Source organism: Thunnus maccoyii, chromosome 18, assembly GCF_910596095.1.
Source record: "Thunnus maccoyii chromosome 18, fThuMac1.1, whole genome shotgun sequence".
NCBI classification, from domain to species: domain Eukaryota; kingdom Metazoa; phylum Chordata; class Actinopteri; order Scombriformes; family Scombridae; genus Thunnus; species Thunnus maccoyii.
Window position 1 is genome coordinate 5430419 of NC_056550.1, and position 14145 is coordinate 5444563.

General features: G+C 38.9%; 2 protein-coding genes across 3 annotated transcripts; one reads left to right on the top strand and one right to left on the bottom strand.

Annotated features, from left to right (window-relative positions):
• The first annotated feature begins 176 nt into the window (after positions 1–176).
• eci1 (enoyl-CoA delta isomerase 1) lies at positions 177–6112 on the top strand. Its single transcript, XM_042392640.1, has 7 exons — positions 177–281; positions 2511–2621; positions 3434–3561; positions 3671–3817; positions 3958–4079; positions 4208–4386; positions 5043–6112. The coding sequence occupies exons 1-7, from the start codon at positions 239–241 to the stop codon at positions 5207–5209; spliced, it is 897 nt and encodes a 298-aa protein (XP_042248574.1). The 5' UTR covers positions 177–238; the 3' UTR covers positions 5210–6112.
• A 1147-nt stretch (positions 6113–7259) lies between these two features.
• On the bottom strand, positions 7260–13225 carry dnase1 (deoxyribonuclease I). 2 transcript variants are annotated; one of them, XM_042393457.1, is made up of 9 exons: positions 13071–13225; positions 11755–11893; positions 10848–10936; positions 10563–10649; positions 9651–9766; positions 9268–9380; positions 8965–9122; positions 8275–8368; positions 7260–7612 (listed from the first exon to the last, which is right to left on the bottom strand). In XM_042393457.1, the coding sequence occupies exons 2-9, from the start codon at positions 11890–11892 to the stop codon at positions 7562–7564; spliced, it is 846 nt and encodes a 281-aa protein (XP_042249391.1). In that variant the 5' UTR covers position 11893; positions 13071–13225; the 3' UTR covers positions 7260–7561. The 2 variants fall into 2 exon arrangements, with proteins under 2 accessions (XP_042249391.1, XP_042249392.1); XM_042393458.1 differs by lacking the exon at positions 13071–13225 and adding an exon at positions 12944–13063.
• Positions 13226–14145: the final 920 nt, after the last annotated feature.

Below are 14145 nucleotides of genomic sequence, written 5' to 3' on the forward strand. Positions count from 1 at the left end.
GTAACTATAGCTGTCAGATAAATGTAATGGAATAACATGGCACAAAATTAAAAACAAAACAATAACTCTAATCGGATTTACGAGAATGAGAATAAAGAGAACTGAGAATAAAGAAACATTTGCACTGTACATACGGTCTTATTACTGTCGTAAAGATCTATTTAGAACAGCTGATGGTCCTGCCTCCGTGCTGACGTCATGTCATTGCGGAAATAGCTGCTGGTTTGAGCGACACAAAATGGCATTGAGAGCAGCCCTGAGAAGTAAATGCGGCTTAACAGGTTTGTCTGCATGTGAAAGCAAGGGTACACTGCGGAGAGATGATTTGATATATATGCATCGTTTTTTCACCATCATTTAGACGGTATCTCTGAACATTTGCCAGCTGGTCGGCGTCTAACTGTTAGCTGAGCTGTCTGTACAGAAACTGGAACAAAGGTCGCAGCAGGACGTGTTGAACTCTGCTGGTCTCTGCTAGCTAATTTTGCACCTATAATGTGCCTACATTATGCTGTTTTGGGGATGACTGCTCTCACAAGATATGTAGACAAGTAAATAACATTTGCAGTTCATTTGAATCAGCTACAGACTTGAGTTCCCAAATTCATTTGAGAACTCACTTGACTGTGATGAAGCTTTTAAGATCAGGATTCATTGAACTGCCGAAGGTGAAATTTTGAACTTAAAGTTACTACAATGTGCTTTCATATTGTGTTGATTTTAGCGTCCCCTGTGGACAAAAGCAGTAGTGTTTCCCAGAATGACGACTTCATTTGCCATGAGCACCACCGCCTCGTGTCGTAAAGAACTTGATCTGGCTAGCGCGTGCATTTGTTATCTGCGAGTGAAAGAAAGATGAAGTTTATTTTTAATACTATTTTTCTTTTTTAAACCCAGCTGTTAGCAGGATGCATAGTGATGAGGTAATGTATCTGTTTGTGGCTATGTAAGATTAATAATTCAAATATGATGATGGTGATGCAAAGTAAACTTTGTTTTAGTACCATCCATACACCAAGGTTACATGTCAGGCTGCATTCACACCTAATCCGGCAATGCAGCACCTTCCCACAGGGTTGTGCGAAAGGTGTGGACGTGTTTATTTGTGCTTTGGAATGTAACCACTGTAAAACTATCAGGAAATAACGTTTTATTTCTCTGATTCACATCATTCCTTTGTTCTCGGTACACTGCCGCTCGCTCTCTCATCTACTCTCTAGCCCGCTCAACCACCGTTGCTCTCTCTCTCTCTTTTTCTCATGTTTTAAAATGAGTGGGAAAGCCGACAACAAGTCTAACTTGTGTAAAATCATTTTGTCTGATTTCACAGAGAATAGACCCGGTGGCAGGCATTAAGAATAACTGTATGAAAATAGCCAATCTTCTCGCTGATGGTCTCATTTGCTTATGTAGGTCATATGGAGGCATCATGAGACTGTTTCATAACCAGTTAAAAGTTCCTTGTAGTAAATAAAAGGAAAAAGTAAAAAATTAACCCTTACTAACTTACTGACTAACCCTTACTCCTATATATTCCTATATACAGTACTTGCAAATTTAAGGATGAAAGCTATTTATCACATTTCTTTCCACTTAAACTCCTGTGGAGTTATGTTAAGTTATGTTTACATTGAGTGTAAAATAAATATTTTTCAAGTCTGTCAGGTCAGTTCAGGTGCTCATATTAACATAAAAACCTGTTCATACTGACTATTAAAAGATCCCCTCCAAATGTGCTTCCAATGTAAGTGATTGGGACCAAAATCCACGGTGTGTCCACACCGTTATTTTGTGCAAAAATGCATTTAAAAGTTGATGTGAAGCTTATATGAGGCTTCAGCAGTCTGAGTTTGTCATATCAAGTGGATATCTGCCACATTTACAGTCTTTTTAGCATCAAATTCCCTGTTTAGCTGCGGTGGAAGTATAGTAACAAAAAGAGGGACTTTGGCACTAAAAAGATTGTAACGTTGAAAGATATCTACTTGATTTGACTAAATTGGATGGTTGAAGCTTCATATTAGTTTCAGATAAACTTTTATATACTTTTTTTTCACAGAAGGAGGACTGTTGATTTTCTAATGGTCAGTATGAACAGCAGGAATGATTATGGTGAGGAAAAACCTGTTTCAATGCTGATTTGGGCACCTGACTGTTCTTTTAGGATAGCCTTGAAAAATTATGAACCCGTCCTTTAAGATCCAACAAGTGTGCTTTAGACCTTTCCCTTCCCATTAAACCTTTGCAAAGCCAATCTTTTAAAAAGCATTTTAAATCCTGCATTGTTTTCACATACAAATTACTGCTGGAGAAATGACGGATTTTACACCAATATAATTTTTTCATTTTTTATTACATGTATGATGTATAAATGTAATGATTTAATAGTTGTAATGATATATAGCTCCTATCTGTGTGTGTGTGTGTGTGTGTGTGTGTGTGTGTGTGTGTGTGTGTGTGTGTGTGCGCACGTGTGCACGTGTGCGTGTGTGTGCGCGCGCGGGTCGCAGGTCGTCTTTCCCAGCTGTCTTCCTGCAGCAGTCATGGCAGGGTGTGTGTTGCTCAGCGGAGGAACAACTCTACCTCACCCAAAATCAAAGTGGATTTTGACCAAAGCACAGGTAAGCAAATACACCTTGTGTGGTCTGAGGGAGCTTGAAGGTTTTTGTCTTCCCTTCAGCAATATGTGTATGAGGTGAAAAAAACAACATTTGAAAGTGTACTCAGTGTTTCCCCATAATAGAACAGGCCTTGTGGGCCACCAGGCCAAAAAAAAAATTTTTGATTACCTGACATTTGTCAGGTAAAAAGGCAAAGTAGAACTTCTGACATGTCTCTTGCTGTACTGATGGAGTTAGTGCTGGGGAAATGGACATCATACTAAATTTATAAAAATATTAGGTCAACATGGAGGAAGTTTTGATTACACAATGAAGCTCAAACATCCAAGTGAAGGAACAACAGCCTCTTAAATTTGAGAACTGGCAGCTTTTCCTTGGTCTAAAATGATTGTCGATGGACCATCTTTGGGTTTTAGACTGTTGGTTTGACAAAACAAGACATCTTATAACATCACCTTAGCTTGTAGGAAATTGAAATGGAAATGTTGCACAGTTTTCAGATATATTATAAACGAAGTGATTCATTGAGGTAAACATCTTCAAATTAGCCAGTGATGAAAATGATCATTACTTGCAGCCCCAGATACACAGTACCAGTCATAAATGTGGACATACCTTCTGACAGGTACTGTAAGTGTAATGATTGAGTTAGCACATCCGAACACATGCAAGATTGAAGTTTTTATTCTCTCCCTCTGCTTACTTTCCTTTTTACTCTTTCATGTCACTTCTTTTCCTTTTGAGATGAATCTTTAGGAAAGGCGCGTCAGTGAATTCAGGTAAAAGATCAGCCTCTCTCTCTCTTTCTGTAGGTGTGGCGGTGATGCGTATGCAGAGTCCGCCAGTCAACAGCCTCAGTTTAGATTTCCTCACAGAATTGTGCATCAACCTGGAGAAGCTGGAGATGGATAAGAGCTGCCGAGGCCTCATCATCACCTCGGTACAGTAGCACCTCATTGTTTGCAGTCACTGCTGGAGTGTGTGAACATTTTTTAATATCGCAATACAAATTGACAGTTGTGTGTGTGTGCGTGCATTGCTGTGATCAGAGTCAACCCAAGGTGTTCTCAGCTGGACTGGACATCATGGAGATGTACGGGAAGAGTCCAGAGCGCTGTGGAGAGTTCTGGAAAGCCGTTCAGGAGATGTGGCTGAAACTCTACAGCTCCAACATGATCACTATAGCTGCAATCAACGTACGTATGAAACAAAACCCAGGGTATTATTTTGTCTATGTATCATGCAAGAAGTCATCAGTTTTTACATTTCCAGCTGTAGCGCCAACATTTTGATTAGAACAAACACAAGACATGGTAGTTTGTCGACCCCTCCACAGGGTTCCAGTCCTGCAGGCGGCTGTCTGATGTCTCTGACATGTGACTACAGGATAATGGCAGACAACCCGCGTTACAGCATCGGCCTTAATGAGACGCAGCTCGGCATCGTGGCACCGTTTTGGTAAGGAATTAGGAGAATGGCAATGGCCATGACAGTTGTGGCGGTGATGTTTATGACGATAGTATTGGTCATGCCTGGCACTGTTTAACCTGTTGTAACACTGAAGTGAACACTGGCGCTGTCTGCAGGTTTAAGGACACCATGGTTAATACAGTGGGCCACCGGACCACAGAGATGGCCCTGGAACTGGGGCTGCTCTACAGCTCCTCAGAGGCCCTGAAGATAGGCCTGGTGGACCAACTGGTCCCAGAAGACCAGGTCCTGACCACAGCCACACAGACCATGACCAAGTGGCTGGCCATTCCAGGTATATAGCAGATAAGTAGGAGGGCAGGCCACAATTAGAAACTCTAAATTGCCAGTAGATGCACTACTTATTTTCTTTGTTCAACATTTTTATCAGGACTCACCCTGTAATGTTGAAATATCATATATATTGGTGTAATATTATGTTGATTGTAAATTTTGTTTATACTGACCTCCAGTGGTTGAAGGTATCCCCTTGCTGTTAAGATGTAGAAATGTACTCCTGGGTGTGTCAGTACACTGTGCCTTCACTGTTGGATGTGGTTACAAGTTTTTGTGTTTTTTAACACTAGTGCCATACAAAATGAAAAGTGCCATACAAATAAAGGTGGTTGCTATGATGATTATTACTGTTATCCATCAGTGACATTAGGTGTGGTCAGAGGTGCAAAAGACTTAACATAAAAAATACAGCTTTGTTCCAGTAAAAGAAAAAAGTGAAGATAAGAGAATCAAAAGGAACCCCTGACACACATGTATATATCACTGTTCTATTTCATTTCAATTCAGACAAATATTGATTAATAAAATATGAATAATTATTTTACTGAGCCATGTAGCGGAGACTCATCCAGAATTATTTTTAAGGCCACTGTAGGTCCCTGGACTCCACTGTTGAAATTGGTGAGCTAACTGTTCATCTTTTCACTTTTACAGACCACGCCAGACAGATCACCAAGTCCATGATGAGGAAGCCAACCATCGACAAGCTAACGTCCAACAGAGAGGCTGACATCCAAAACTTTGTCAGTTTCATCACCAAAGACTCCATTCAGAAATCACTTCGTATGTATCTGGAGATGCTTAAAAAGAGAAAAAGCTAGATGAAACGTGTAAAATGAGATATACACACACTAGACTGTGTGAAAAGTTAGTTGAAAACACACTTGCCTTCAGAATCATGTGCTCAGTAAGATCCTCAAAGACAGTTCTCTGCAGTTCCTCTTCATAACAATTTTCAACCATTGATGAATCATTTTCAGTAATCCTGTGTGATGAAACTAACTTGGGGAAAACACTCAGGACTGATGGCAATGATTCAATGACAAATAGTATTTTTCTATTTTACTTTCCAAGTACTTTAGTTAAAAATTAACACCAAGAATTTTTTTTTTCAATCTTTCACATAAGCTAATGTTACATTTGGGATGATTATAGATGTTTTGTTCTTGTTTCTTTCCCCAAAAATCAATATTTAGTGTCATAGAGAAGTACATTATTTGCAATTCAGTTAGGAGTTTTGAATATAGAAATGAGGGCCACATATATGCATATACACTGCAATACACACTGCATTGTGTATTGCAGTGTAGAGCTAGATAGCACTACTATTATAGTAAAGTATTAAAAAAAAAAAAAGAAAAGACACCCTCCATACTCCTTAAATGACAAGTATCACTCTTACTACAGCCACACATACACCACTTGTGGGGAAATACAGGTGACAAGTGTGCCATGCCTTGTTATGACTTCTACATTATGATTGGACAGCCATGTGTGGGGGCGGGGTTTAGCAAATGGTCAGTTATTTTCACAGAGGCAACAGATCCTCACCATTTAAGTGCCTAGCCTTACTGTACCCTTAAGAGACATAACAACTAATGAAAGTAAGCTTGAGAGCATTTGAATAGCCCACTGTGGGCAAAGCCTTTGTCATCTTTTGAACAGATTTGTGTGTACTTACTTTTTCTGACTGCCTGGAATTTCTGAATAAATGGGTGAATTCATGTGGTCCGTGGATTTGTTGATGTGATTAAAGGGTGAATTGAAGGGTCAAAATCTCATTGTTCCTTAATTTTTGCCAGCATGTCAGAGGTATTAAAACATTCTCGTCCTCTCAGCCACATTGAGAAAATACAGTCTCACTTTTGGACTCAGTTATTCTTAAACATGTTGGTTCAGAGCCAACAGAGAGTCTCACTGCTACTCTGGTATCATGACATGCAGATAACTTCATTTTGATGTGTCAACAGATGAAACCTACACCATCACTCTAATACAGTAAGGTTAAATGGACTCTTGTTTGTGCTGCTCAAAACACTGAAAAATAACAACAGCAGAGAGTCCGTTCAGAAACATTGTCTCATAAGAAATTGGTTTCCAAAGGTAAAATGATCTCCCACAAGTCATGTGCCTTGAGGCTTTCACATGCCTGTCCAAGCAAGTTTACTGAGTAACCTGATAAAACTCAGAACCCCCCAAAATCTAGGACATGCATAGTTGAAAAGACCATGGTGGAAATATTATTGTATTTATTTGTGGAGAGATGGAGAGACAGGGAATTAAGGGAAGAAAGATGCAACAATGGCCCACATCCACACCCCACATGGTGGAAATATGTGGGTAGTGTACAGCATATTAAAGGTTGTTTATCATTTTCAGCTTGCAGCATGGCTGTAGGGATGGCAGTGTCAGTCCACCACTGTGGTCCAGGTGGAAATATCTCAACAACTATTGGATAGATTGTGTTGAAATTTTGTGCAGACATTTATAACACCCAAAGGATGAAGGCTCCATTATTTGTTATTTCACAAAAAAGCCTCCATTATTTGTTATCTCAAACAATGGCCTTTGGTGACTTCTCCTCTAGCACCACCATGAGGTTGATCTTCATGGGGTTTTTTTGTGAAATACCAAATAATGGATGGATGGCTGTGGAATTTGGTACATGCATTCATGTCACCCTCAGGAGGAATTGTAATAACTTTGCTGATCCCTTGGCTTTTCATGTGGTGCCATCATAAGGTCAATTTTTTATCGGCTTGAATCTTCAACTCATGACCAAAATACCAGCAAAATTAATGACATTACATTATTGCCAAAACTAAATTAGATATTACTGAATAATTACATCTTAGACTTGTTGCCCTTAAATCCAAATGGGCTGGCTTATGAGTACTAACTGATGATCACCGACTCTGGTGATTATGAACCAAGCACATACAGTGTAGTTGTAGTATGGGTCCACTTGTAGTTGTAATTGCCCAGCTGTACAGATGATAATTCCTTGTTCCCCGCTGTGTTTTTTTATGTTTATATTCAAACAATGCAGTGACATAATTTGGCAGATGTTTTATTTTGGTCTTGTAATTCACTCCTAGTGAATAATCATTGTTCCGATTCAGCCTGGAGGCTTGTGGAAAGACTGTGGAATTCATGATTCAGGCAGTAGGAGCTTAGCCAAGCAGTTTCACCTCCACAGGGTAATGGTCACTGACAGCGAGTGCCTGAGAGAGACACAGAGAAAACATTGTTTTCTTCTGGCACAGTTGATTATAGGTGTTTTCCTTGTACAATGTGTTTTTCATCATGTACTGTAAAACCTTAACATACCAACAAACTATGTTTGCTCCAGCATCACTGCAGGTATACTAAGGTATACTGATGGTTTTGCTTGTTTTAGCCCATTACTGTAACTACAAATCATGAAAAACTATAGTATCACTGTTGCTCATTTACCAAAGCATACATTTTTTTAGATATGAGACTTGAAAAGGACTGAATCTTGCTTGCTTAAGTATGTTTCAGAAAGAAATAGAAATATTTTTAAAATATATGTGATTAATTAGTTAATTGGCTGAAATATAAATGACCACCAGTATGGTTCTTAAGGAGTAACTTCACACCAAGCTGGGAAGCAACATTTCACAGACGCTGTCTTGTTCAGTCTGTTGCACTTGTAACCACATCCAACAGTGATGTCAGGGTGCACTGACCACACCCTGAGTACACTTCTACATCACTGCTGCAAGGTGACAACATCAAATACTGGAGGTCAAGCAAAAAAAGATATTCAGTCTGTGTTTAGTTACTCTTTAAAGCCTTCTTTAACCTTACAGTTGAAATTAATTGTAAAGTAGACAAGGATTAAAGCTAGAGTTGTTTTTACCAGACTGTGACTGAGTTTTAAGTCCGTCATGTAGTTGTAGACCTTAGCACTGCCGTGTGCCACTCCCTTCATCATGTCAGTAGTCACTACAATCCTGCAAACACAGGAAGAGGGGTGGAATTAAAACGGACATAACATGCCTTTTGTGATTTTCTTATGTCGTATATCTATGCTAAACATAGTTAAAGTTCCAAAACATGATGTGAGCATATGTAAAAATGCTCCCTGGATGTCAAAGGCCCAGGCTTCAGCCTGCTCTGAACGCCTTATTTGCAAAGTTACCTCTTCTTCCAACTGATGTCAAATTGTTGTCACATTCCCACAAACGGCCGTCCGTGTTGTCCACTCTCAGATTTCAACTCGAACATGTACAGATGTATTTGAGAAATTGATATTTCAAGTAAAGAAGGAGAAAAAGAAGTGAAATCCTACAACTTCTGATTGTTTCAGCAGTCGGAGGAAGCTTCATGAAGGAGCTACAACAGCCTGTTTCAGACAGTGGCTGAACTGAGTGGCTGCATAAAGGGTCAATATAAGATAAATAAGGAGTTTTCTGAACTGTAAATCATGCAAAGATATTCTAGTAGGGCCCCAGAATAAAAATACAGACCTGGAAATGTGCACAGTATGTCCCTTTTATGAGTCTGTGTGCGTTTGTGTTTGTGCAAGCAAGTGCCTGTGTGTGTCTACCTGTCGTAAGGGCAGTGAGTGTTTTGTGACACTGTAGAGTCGACTTCATCAGTAATCAGCCAGTGGAAACTCTTGTCAGTGTAGAGGCGGATCTTCTGCCAGTCGGAGCCCATAACATAATTGCAGCCTGCGTTGAAGTCACCCAGCAGCATGATGTCCTGCGGGGAGAGTGTGAAGGTTCAATCACTGTCACCCCCAGACTCAGACTAATTAATTATCCTTTGTGCTCCACCTTTTGCTCACGTAGTTCCACTGAACCATAATTGAATTTGTGTGTGTGTGTGTGTTGAAGTGTGTATTCACATTAGTATTCCAGCGAGTGCGGACATCAGTCACCACATCATAGAGCGCATTCACTTCCTTCACAGCAGAGTCTGGAGAGGTGTGCTGGGGGATCAAAACAAAGTCCCTCACAGCTAGAAAACAAGAGAGAGAGAGGAGTGAGTGAATGAATGAAAAGAGGGATGTTTGATGAAGGAGAGACAAGTTGAACCAAAGTGAAATAACAGTGAGTTTAATTTGGAAGGAGAAAGTTAACAACACTATTTGTATGACATAAGTCTTAATGGTGTATTCTTTTAGTATTAAACTAAATCAAGTAATGTGGGTTTAAAAATCTACATCACTTGTGTCTGATGGTGAAAAAGCAATACTCTCTGTGCTTCTCACACTCTTTCAGAGCCTACCGGTATATTTGGAGGAGAACATGACAACAAAGGGCTCTCTGTTGAAGATGTCTGTCCCACAGGGCTCACAGCCGTCATCATAAGTGTAGTTTTTAGCCACAGATACGGTCTGCTCCCTGGAAAGAAAAAATACTAATTAACCACATCTCTTTTACAGTGTTGTTGTGCTCTTTTTCTGTGTGAGGAGTTGCTCTTTAGGACAGATTTACTGTACTTCTTGCTTCATGCTTCTTCCCTGTAAAACTTTACTTTTGAAGAAGTTTTCTAATAGTGAGTGAGGTCCAGTCTATCTCATACTCAGATATTCACAGCATTACTTGTGCATTTTCTAAAAGTCATTTGCACCACACTTGATGAATTGAATTATATTAGTCCAATGCCCTCATGTGGCCACTGAAGGGTGGGTGTCATACAGACCCCATACATATCATACTACAGGTATAACATAACATATAACACATGTAACATATAATTACTATAGATTTACTTTAATACTAATAAAGCCTGAACACAATGCATTGTGTGCATTTGACACAAAACTATACAGTATTCTGTGCACAAAATACACTTAAATTTGCAAGCATTTGGCACCCAATAATGCAATTTAATCACACAAAATGCTCACCAAATGTAACAGTGCATTTGCTGGGACAGCATGTGAAACACAGTCACCCATATTTATCTAAAACCCCTTAAATCTGAACCTTTGGTTTTCTGCCCTTGCTCATCATAAGGTCAGATACAAAGACACTGTGCAGAATTAAATAAAAATCATTTAATAAAATATTTCTGTTTTGTTCCCTAATGAAAAGTATCAACAGAGGATTTCTACATGAGGTAGTCTATCGTTATAATGATTTTGTTTGTGCAAAGTCATTAAAACAGTATAACAGCAAAACAGTCTCTGTGTACCTGTAGAGGAAGAGATATCTCTCCTTGTAGGAGCTGCGACCCAGAGGCTCACTGACGATGTGCTTGTACCTGAACTTAGGAGAACCTCTGGGAAAACACACATACACACACACATAGATGAAGAGCTTCATTATGTTTATCTTATATGATAATGTGAGTTTATGGTCTTTACATGTTTCTACAAACTTCCTGGAGAAGGTCAGAATATTTAGGCCTTCCACCTGTGTGTAATAATACAGTGTACACTCTACAGAATATAAGGAGTGTGGTTATCCTTATCCTAACTTGTTGACATGCTCCATGAGTTTTTTGGTTGCTGACAGATCACTGTCTCTGACTTCCTGGATCAGAATGATGTCATAGCGGTGGACAATCTGCAACAGATGCAAAAACACACAAAATCACATTTTCATGGCCTAAACTTGCTACAGGGCAATTTCTAGTGAAGTTAATTATAGTATGATTCTATGGACGCTGTTTTCTAGTATAATTATATTGTCAAAGTGTTTGTTATTGTTTTTGGGGGTGTAAAGGGGCACTCTGCCAATTTTACCCATAAAGGCCAGTAGAGATAGTGAGGAGTACTACTCAGCCTGTGAAAACAGTTCTATAATCTTTTATTGTGGCTCTGACGGAGCTTGCTAATGTCTGTGAAAATAACTCTGCCGATGTCATAGTGATGTCATCAGGGTTATCTGAGCTTGGGCAATACAAATTCAGAACAGAAACCCTGTGTTACAAACTGGAGACAATTTGAAAGCCACTGGCCTTCACCATATAGGAAGGATGGAAGAAAAGATGCAATTGGTTGCATTATGGGAAATGTAGGATTTAGTGCATTTTTTTTATTTTGGTCTTTTTTTTTTATCTGACACTTGTTATTCTCCCAACTTTATTACATTTTTGGAGTAGCCCTGTAATTTCCAAGTCCCTCTAAACAAGACAGTATTCTAACTCAATCAATGGCATGGTTGTGCTACCACCATGTTACAGTGGAAGGTAGGCCAAATGAAATGCTGTGCAATTGTGCATGTTTGTGACAGACACAGTGAACAATGCAAAACCGTGTGGTATTTAAATTATTCACCACCCTTCAAAATGTATTGTGTTTATATTTGTAAAGGGGTGGTGAAATATAAATAAAGAGGGAAAGAATACTGGTTGTAGAATGCTAAACAGTGGCATTTCAGACCGTGCTGATGATGTTCATCAGAGTCGTGTTGGAGGATTTCTTGTCCCCAAATGACTTAATGTTGAAGGCTCCCAGCAGCAGAGAGGTAGAGACGTGCAGTAGGGCCAGAAAGAGACCCAAAGTACACACCAAACGCATCCTGTGCCAACAACAAAAAAATAAATTAAAAATAAAAAGTCTAAATTTATACACACACACACACACACACACACACACACACACACACACACACACACACACACACATATATATATATATATATATATATATATATATATACACATATACATATATATATATATATATATATATATATATATATATATATATATATATATATATATATATATATATATATATATATATATATATATATATATATATATATTAGGGGTGTAGAGCAGGCATCATTGTTATAGCAGTTTATGTTCATAATCCAAAATCTTGATTGTGATACATTTACATTATAATGGAAATAATAGAAATGCTTTTGGTGGTGATCAGGTCAGCATGTAATAGATTCCAGAAAATTAATGCAGTTGAATGTGCAGTCATATGTCACATGACCCTGACAGCCTCCTCTTAGGCTTACTGTGGGAATGAGAGACAGACATAACACCTGCACCTCTGGACACGTGACATAAGTCCAGAACTTACTGTTTGATGTCCTGCAGAGGAATGATTGTTGTTGTAAAGCTAGGCATTAAATATTACTCCAGTAGGAGAATATATTATCCTGTTACCCTGGTTACACTGTCCTATTGGAGCTGGCATGTAAGTGACTCTTGGGCAAAGGTTATAAAAATATGGAAATTAAGATCAGCAGTTGTAGTGTGGTGATTATTGGTTATTCATATACTGTTGTGTGTTACATTTTGTCAGCCAGAAAAAACAAATCCTGCATTACTGCTACATACATTTTCGTCTTTAAAGAAACATAGCATGAAAATAAAAGCAGACCCAGTCATGCTGGATTACAATTACTGTGTATACTGTTACAAAGCCTGCTAGAACTGTAATTCTCAACAACAACAAACTGGTTTGTAGCATTGCTGTGCTGAATGTTTCATCCATAGTAACTGTAACAAAAAGTCAACACACTTATCTTTACTCAAAATATAAGCTTTGTTCGGCTCAGCTTGCGTCTGCTGTTTTTGCAGTAAAAAAAGATTCAGAGGCTCATAGCTACCTGCTTCTGTAAGTCTGTGTGTGGAGGGAAAAGGAACACAAAGGCTTTGTTGTGTGAATCCCTGGAGGCTCCACTACAACTTCTGAGCAGAACTACTGATAGCGTCTCTTGTGAGGTTTTTATTTACCTGCAGGTGCATGTGACTGGATCATGCTGGGGAGGAGTCAAGAGAGGAGGGGTGTTCTGGATGTGGTACGGGGCTTACAGGTGGTTGGTCGGTGCCCCGCTTTGACCCACGCTGAAATATTATTGGATGGATTCACATGAAATTTTGCACAGACATACATGATCCCCAGAGGAGAAATCCTAATGACTTTTGGTGATCCCCTGATTTTTTTATCTAGTGCCACCATGAGTATTTTGAGGGAAATATCTCATCTATTGGATAGATTTTCTTCATATTTGGTACAAAAATATCCCCCAAATGGATGAATTGTAATAATTTTAATGATCACTAACTTTTCATTTTACTCCAAATTTTGAATTGTTCAGTACTACTTTGGTTTATGACCAAATACCTGCAAAACTAATGACATCCCCATCAGCCTCAGCTGTAATTTGTGCGTCGTGCTAATAAGCAATTGTCAACATATCTGCTAAATATCAGCAGGTTAGCATTGTCAATGTGGGCATGATGGCATTTTCCCACAGCAACAAGCTTCAAGTTTATCTAATCTTTCTCAGATAGTTTTATATTTACTCATGTATTGGTGGAATATGTTGCTTTATTCCAAGAAAAGCACTGACTCGCTGCTTTAAGAGTTACCATACTTTTACTGTTTATCAGTAGAAGCCCATGTTTTGCTGTCCTAGGTGAACTCCCAGTCTGCACTTGGTGCTCGTTGTGGGCAAGTGATTTGTTATCCCAGCACATTGGCATGGCGGGCAATTTCCATATGTCACCTACAACACAGACCACCATTGTTTTTTGGTAAAATAGTGTAGTGTTAAAAAGAGTGTTGGTAAAATGGCAAATGCAACTTCACAATGCAAACATACATACTGAATCAATAACCACAAAGGTGTTTAATGGATTTAAAGTAAGGTAATGATTAATAAGGTAACAGTAATAATGTGTGATGTTTACAGTGTGTACTATCGTGGTGTATCTGGCATTGCAGAGTCCTCTTGAAAAATACATTTTCATCTTTGAAACATATTCCTCTCCAAGGTCAGGTTAAATGTAAAGGTTACATGCATTT